Source organism: Agrilus planipennis, unplaced genomic scaffold (genome assembly GCF_000699045.2).
Source record: "Agrilus planipennis isolate EAB-ADULT unplaced genomic scaffold, Apla_2.0 scaffold29, whole genome shotgun sequence".
NCBI lineage: Eukaryota > Metazoa > Arthropoda > Insecta > Coleoptera > Buprestidae > Agrilus > Agrilus planipennis.
This window is the reverse complement of record NW_020442462.1, coordinates 375,125-383,457: the sequence shown is the minus strand read 5'-3', so window position 1 is coordinate 383,457 and position 8,333 is coordinate 375,125. Positions and strand designations below refer to the sequence as shown.

At 37.0% G+C, this 8,333-nt stretch overlaps 1 protein-coding gene across 1 annotated transcript in view; it reads left to right on the top strand.

Moving 5' to 3' along the window:
- LOC108744433 (paired box protein Pax-6-like) overlaps positions 1 to 8,333 on the top strand; it is a 91,008-nt gene that overhangs the window by 68,031 nt on the left and 14,644 nt on the right. The window contains exons 6-7 of the mRNA XM_018480188.1: positions 1,333 to 1,382; positions 3,003 to 3,187. Of these exons, the coding sequence (XP_018335690.1) occupies positions 1,333 to 1,382; positions 3,003 to 3,187 (235 nt within the window). The remainder of the gene's footprint in view (positions 1 to 1,332; positions 1,383 to 3,002; positions 3,188 to 8,333) is intronic.

Here is an 8,333-nt window from a genome sequence, read left to right as displayed (position 1 = left end):
GTCTCACCCCCATAAAAAGTTATGGGGGTTGAAAGTTGATTATTTTGACAATTTTCATACACTATAATTCAAATAAAATTCAATAAAAAAATTATTTTCAAGCGGGTGGAGGTGGGGGATCGAAAGAGGATGATCACTTGAACAAAACCTGATAACCTAACCTAACCTACCCTACTGATAAAGAAATTTAAATTTATTTAACTTTCTCAATATTTTTATGTATTTTTCATTAGTTTTACCTTTGAATATTGTTTAAGAATGACTATATAAATATTTACATCCCTAGAAATGTATAAAAATTGGCATATTTATTAACTTTGAACCCCTATAACATTTTATGGGATGAGACCGCCAAGAACTCTTTATGGTACAATGGTGGAGAGACCTCCTCTTTCGATCCCCCCATCCCCACCCCCTTCGGGGGTGGTGGCCATCATCTGGACCTTTACCAGAGTTTTAAATATAAAACTTTGAATTGAAAAAAAAACACTTGATATATATTTCTGTATGTCTCACCAAATTCTTGACCATTACAAACTATTAAATCAAGCTTATAACTTGAGAAGTCCCTATTCGTAAAGTGAAAAAATTGGATCAATATTTTTTTTCAGTTGAATACATTACGGTTAACTATTCTAATATTCGTCATTCGTCTAATGATATCGAGGTTATCAGATTTTGCAGGTGATATTAGGGGATTTCCATTGTAAAAGAGACAACGAAAACCAATATCAATAATAACAATGCACAATAGAATCCGCTTTTAATGACATCGAAGGGAAATGACAAACACGTCATACTAAGCGGTCGTCATACAAAGCATAGTCTTAGAAAATAAATAACTTTGTATTTCGGCTAATTTTTATGTTTAATAGAGAGAAAAACTACAAATTGTATATATTTATTAACAGAAAAAGAAAAAGAACGACACGTTGTAATATCAATATACATGAGATCGGTCAGAAAAATGAGCGAAAATGTTATCATTAATTATTTGGATCACTATAGCCGGATATGATTTCTTGAGAATCAGTCATAATAAACGATATGTCATTATAAACGGAGTCATTATATCCAAACTTTCCAATAGATAATTTAATATGAAAACTAAACTTAACACTGCAATTAGTTCATATTAAGCGGTTGGTCAATATAGGCGGAGTCATTATAAACGAATTCCACTGTATATATAATACTCAAAAATATGAAGAAGACTTCTGGTAAGCAGGCAAGCGATCAACAAAATTCGCAAGGAAAAGTTAAAATACATCGTTTCGTACCTCACTGGCTTCCACATTTTTCAGTTGCAATTGTTTTTGATTTATATCGCAGTCGGCGGAAAGAAAGGGAAAAAGTGGAGATTGTTACCGTGTCCAGCCACCGTGGGTAATACGAATGATCGCAACCCACACAATATTGGCCATGTCATCAACGCTACGCTACATAAATAAACGAAACCGAAAACTACCCCCTTTAGTTGTTACTATAACGAAAGCTATTGCTCCCTTCTAATACTGCCGCCGAAAGACGTATTTCGTCGACAACAACGAGATGAAGAAAGTTGAAGGGTGCGGGTCACAGAATAAGAAAGACAGAGGCCATTTTTCACCCCGCGACAAATAAACGTCTCTACGAAAGTTTTTCTTCTTATCAATTTCGAAATGCAATTTTTCATTGTCAGATCTACCCTCAGAAATAAGAGCCTTTCGGCCGCCTTGACTTTAACGAGTTATAACAAGAAGTAAAAAAACAAATGAAAAACATAATGTATTAGTAAAATTGCATTTTATAAGCTAAGCCAATTTCATGAAAGCAAAAAATTAGAAGGTTAGTATTTAAATCCATTTTCGTCAATATGTACACATAAACATTTATCGGTCAGTATTTTAATATCAAAATGGTCGTCAGTATAAAAATAAGTAAACGGTTACTATATTAATTACTTCATCATTATAATAAGGTCGTCAGTCCCAAGACTGGTTCGATCTGCACCTCCAGTCTTTCCTAAGATGAGCCAATTTTCGTATTTTCTTTAAACTAAAACATCCCACATCTTTCACTATTTGTAAACATTAATCTAATTTAAGTCTACCTCTACCGCGCTCAACTCCTGTTTCTGCCTCCAATATGTCTCTAGCTCTACATGCCTGAGGTGTCCTACCAACTTATCTCTCCTATTTTTTATTGACTTACATAGCGCCACCTGTTCTCCTATTCTTTCTAATACCTCTTCATTTATAACCTTCTCTATCTATCTTTGACGAATTTCTAAACAAAACCGTTAGCGAGCATAGAAATGACTTCTTTTTGTTAAAAGCGACTCTACCCTGCCCTCCTCCTAGATACCGAAAATCAGCTTTCTTCTAATTTTTCGTCTCCTATTGATTATACCCTTCATCATCATCATAGTCGTCAGTCCTAAGACTGATGGTTGGACACGTACCTCCACTCTTTCCTATCCTGAGCTAAACTTCCCATTTCCCTAAAACTAGAACAGCCCAAATCCTTAACTATTTGCGAACAATAATCTAATCTAGGTCTACCTCTACCCCTCCTAACTCCTGTTTCTGCCTCTAATATGTCTCTGACTAGACCTCCATGCCTGAGAAGGTTCCTACCAACCTATCTCGCCTATTTTTATTAACTTCCATAGAGTCCTCTGCTCTCCTATTCTTTCTAATACCTTTTCATTTCTAAGCTTTTCTACCCACAGTATCCTCATCATCCGCCTATAACACCACATTTCATTATACCCTTAAGCCGAGTTTAATCTCAAGCTGCGTCAATAGAGATGTTTCACATGAAAAATATTCGAGGAATTATCTTAGTGAATTGAACCAAAATTGTCAATCAAATCGTACTTATTTCATCTTTTTACTGTTCAGATACTTACTACAGTATGTATAATTTAGGTTATTATTTTTATAGGTTGTTATTCCTTTAGACGGCAGGCTGCAAAATGTGTATTAATAATAATAATTTCTATTCTTTGATTGTTACAGGTGTGGTTTAGTAACAGAAGGGCGAAATGGCGAAGAGAAGAAAAGTTACGGAACCAACGGAGGGCGGTGGATCAAGTTGCTGTTAGTCCACCAGTTTCAACAGCGCGGCTGCCCATCAATTCTGGCTTTAATTCTATGTATTCTTCAATACCCCAGCCAATCGCTACCATGGCCGATACCTACAGGTAAAAAATTCACTCTATTTTGCCAATATGTATTAAGTTTAAAACAGTAAGACTTAATGACTCAATTAAGAACTTCTATTTATTAAAGTAAGCCCACGGCCGATATTTGTAATTGAAAAGAGCCGTGGTGCATTAGCGCACAAATCATCACAGATGGCGTTTATCGCGCTGACTGCCTTTATTTATTAATCTTGCTGATAACAACCTAACTGCCAGCCGCTACGGTTGGTTGATATTCTATCAATAGAATAGTGTCTGGCGTGCTGACGAGAGCAAAGCATTTTCAAGTTACGCTTGCAAGCCCCGATAAAATGCTGTCCAAAAACACTCTAACAGTTTCAACAGAATGAAGAGATGCCCTTGTAGCATCTGGCGTGATGATGAGAGCAACGTAGTTTTTTTTTTGCGCTAACGATATTGATCGAAGATTAGAAGGTGAAGTACTGACTATAGGCATGCAACTTATTATCTTTATTACAATTTCATCTAGCTTTTATAGTAAAATGATAAATTCCTTTACGCAATTGTTTATTATTGTTTATACCAGCCACAATACCTTAAGGAAGTAGCAGATTATTCATGTATACTCACACATATTTCATCATAATTTTATGGAGTAATTAATTTGTTCTCAATCAAATATTGATTACGCCATAAAACCTCAGGGTTTATTATTATTAAAATTGGTACGGGTTGAAGCAGTACTATTTCCCTAATAAAACAGTGAAGCATAATAACGCCTGTTCATTGTTTATTAATGTGCAGAGATTATTTGCAACAGCAATAGTTGTTGATGTAATATAAATGGGTAGAAACAGTAGCATTTATTCAACAACATGTATGCCGAGTACACATTCGTGTTCAGCGACCCTCAAAATCCCCGTGAAACTACAGTCGCCCTGGATCCCAAGTGCTTCGAAGGGCAACGCCGACTGCATATTCATGTTCAGCGACCTTCAAAAGACCTCCATGTAAATTAACTATATTAATTTTTAATGATTGGAAAACATAATTCCTGGAGACGACGTGTAAGACGGTCGCCTGAAGGTCATCGCTGACTACATACTAGTGTTCAGTAACCCTTAAAACCCCCGAGTAACAAAATTGGACTAATGCACTTTTAAGATAGCATTTATCTTATGTTCACAAAGTTGGTAAACGGTTCCATGAATCGAATGCAATATTCCAAAAAATTTGAAGGTTCAGTTCTTTATTTCCTCGACTAGAAACATTTTCGAAGTTCTCATGGGAAACCAATGTGCTAAAAAAAGGTTTTTACAACCCATCTAGTATAGATATCTGCCATCCAACTCTTTTAATATCAATGGGAGACCAAAGGCTATCTACTACCTTAAACACGAGTGGAGGATGTGGATAGTTGGGGAAATATTCTAATTTAGTTGTGTTAGGTACGATATCGATAACATAAAAGTAAAAATTAGGAAAAAACCACTGAGAACTATTTCATAAAGTACCAGGATAAATATTTTCAAAGATCCTGGTATAATAAGTGGATTTATCTTGGATCGTCACTTACCTCTATATTCTTTTTAATAATAATCTCCGCTGGACGTATGAACAACACCATGAAATACTAACTCCCAAAGAATTTACCGAAAAGAAAAAGATCAAAACTAGAAGTTTGTGACTTGGTAATGGTAATAGGATGTAAAGAAATGATGACGCCCGTCAAATCTCGGTGACTGGCGCGTATCCAACCGCCTCAGTAGTAGCTAGCGGTCACGTCAACTGAAGAAGAACTTGAGGGATTAGGACATCACACGGGACAGACGGAATCCTGCCAAGCTTATATCTTGTTTGTACATGTAAATGTGGTAGTGCTTTAGTCCGGCCACGTCTATCCGTCGTCGAGGCCAAAGGCCGACTCAGCAGGGCTTTGAGCAGCTTCAGCAGTTTGTTATTATGTATCTGTATGAATAACATTTTCGGATAACTGATAGGTAGGATGAATAACAGAAAAAAAGAACATACCGAACAGCACTGGATCATCGTCTCGTAAGAGGCTGAAGAGTCGATTTAAATGTCAGCTGCTACTGTAACCTTAAAACTATTTCATCAATGTTTGCAAAATCGTGTATCTACATACATCAGAGGTCGGCAAACTTTCGAGACAGAAGAGACCATTTTACTTGGAAAGCAGGGTAATGAAGGTATAAAGGTATATTATCATCATTATAGGGCCAGTATACAAGATAAGAAGGAGTGGAGGTACGTGTCCGACCAGTCTTAGGACTGTCGACCTTAAGATGATGATGAATCCGAAAGGTGGTTGGACACACACCCTTCTATCCTGGGCTAACTTTTCGCATACTACAACATTTGACCATGGGCGTACCCAGCTTCTGTCCTAGGGAGGGGGTGCAAGTCAGATTTTTTTAGGTCAGATCGTCCGGGTTTGTCAAAATACTACGAGATAAATAAAAATTTGGAAGAAAAATTGTAATTTTACACGTCATTTTATGGAGATTCGTTAACCGAACAGATTAAATTTATTTTTATTAACAGNTATTATTATATAATTCTATCGTAGTTAGAATATGTTTTAATTTAACAGAAATTTAAAATGCTTCTTACATCCTACGGAATGAGATTATCCCTTGATTCAAACAATCTCCCACCCTTCCTCAGATCTGTTTTCAGACTCCAAAACGAAAACATTTACCTTGGGCATTGGCAACGCTCATTACGGGATTGTTACTTATCTAAATTAAGCACTATTTTCAAGTAGCAATCTGCAACAAAAATAGAAAAGAGGAAAGAACGAAAAGAAACGAACCACCATCATCGGGAGAAACGTTGGCGGCTCGTATTCACCTCTTTTAAGTAATGAGAAAACGGCATTAAGTTTCATTGATGTTGCAAATGAAGGGCGGTCTCTGTGTTGCTCTTTTCGTACAGCGCCGCGGCTTTGATGACGAGAGGCCTGCTCCCATTAACTTTTAGGGCAAAGCGAAAAGGGCCTGAACAAGCACCGTACGCAGGAATGAGCAGGAAAAATTAATACGAACGGAGCAACGAGCGCAACGTCGCGGCGACAGCGCAGCAACGGCGACGCGACGCGAAGCGACCCTATGCGGCGCGGCGGTCTCCGTTTGCAGAAAAACACATAGTAATGGTCTCTAAAAGCTACTGTTAACGAAGGACGAACTCGACATTTACGCCAGTGTTTTAAGATAAAGTGCAACAGAATGCAAAAGGATAGTTTTATGCGATGTACACTTTCACAAGTATCTGTATGTCTGTCCTCCTACTGGATAAATTGTAACACCTCTGCAAAAGCCTCTTGTAGTTAACATAGGATTAAATATTATATTGCTTTTTTTTAATGAGACATAAGTCCTACGTGTAATTTAAATATACGTTTGGGGTTGCCACTTCAAGTGTTCTATTCCATTCCTCAATACGGTTGGCTTAAATATGCGGCGTGACACGCCCGTAATCAGCTACTATAGTTGGGATGTTCAGAATTGGTATAATCCACAATAAAATTGTCGTATTTACTCTGTTCTTACTGACTAGTCTAAATCGGTTCCTAACACAATGCATACTTTTACTCACGACAGACGTAAGGAATGCAATAAACATAGAAAAGAGATGTCAGGTAGGACTTGCAGCGGACACTAATAAAAAATAGTACATTACGTATCGAGGGAAGAAACAGGGTTTTTTCGGCTCGGGTGGCAAACATGCAGTCTGAGATAACCCAATACTACTATTTTTTGTGATGTTTGTGCGGAAAGCTCGTCATTAAATTGATAGTTGGTGAAGTAAGAGTAAATGACTTAGAGGTTAGAAAGACATTGTCATTGAACAACTGATTTCTGCGCATGCCCATAAACCTCAGCGCATGCGCTCAAAAGACTAATTTCATTTCCTCCCGACTAAAACACGACTGAAAAGAGGCCATTTCTTCCCTATTTCGTAGCATGCAAAACGAGCTTTCCGCGCTAGCATGACAAAAAAGGAATAACATTACACCAATTAATATGTAATAGAAAGAGATACAGACTAACAGAATTTGAACATGTTGCCAACAACGGATTTTAAAGAAAGTTCAACAGGCAAAAACGCAGTAAACGACTGCAGTCCCAAGTGGAAACACGAAAGAAGGTACATCCTAACAGATAATTTATTGCGAATTGTACCAATTTTGATCGTCTGAATTATTTCTCTATTTTTTTGCGCTTCTAGAGTTTGGAAAAAGTGTATCGATCAAAAGTCGAAATGTTAGTTTTGTAAGGGTTTTGGACATGTGCAAACGACTAAACGTAGGACTGTGTAACTAACGGAACTAATTCAATCCTAACCTAACCTAACAGTTAAATTTTTTTTAGTCATTTTTGTCTTTTGTGTGAAAAATCATATATTGTCATAAGAATATAGGTTCTAGAAAAAATTGAAAAGAGATGAATGAAATTATAGTGTGTTCAAAATTGAAAAAACTCAAAAACTAGATACAAGCACGGTAGAGACTTAAAATGTAGGGATGTTACAAAGATAGAAGAGTGATACTTAGTTTGTAGAAAGAGCAACAGACAGTGGAAGTAAAAATTAGGAAGAGAGTCAGACAGGGATGCACACTGTCACCGCTACTTTTTAATCTATACATCGAAGACGCGATCAACATCATCAAAGACAGTACAACTGTAGGGATAGATATACTGGGGCAAAAGATTAGTATGCTTGGATTTGCAGAAGATATATCAGTATTAGCATCTAGCTAGGAGGACTTAGAGATAGCTTTAAATAAAATGGAAGCGGTACTAACAGGTCAGTACTGTATGAAAGTAAGTAAAACTAAAATACTAATATGCAAGGGAAGAATAAGTAGGGAAAGAGCGAATATAAAGATAGGAGATGAAAAATTAAAAGAAGTGGCTGATTTTAAATATCTAGGAAGTCAGATAAGTCAGGACGGAAGGAGTAGTAGGGATATAAAGCAGAGGATGGCACAGGGTCGTGTCGCCTTTAATAAAAAGAAGTCACTTCTATGCTCGCGAACGGTTAATTTAGAAATTCGAAAAAGGTTGTTAAAGGTGTATGTTTGGAGCACGGCGTTGTACGGGTGCGAAACATGGACAGTGGGAGCGGCGGAAAAGAAAAGGTTAGAAGCGTTCGAAATGTG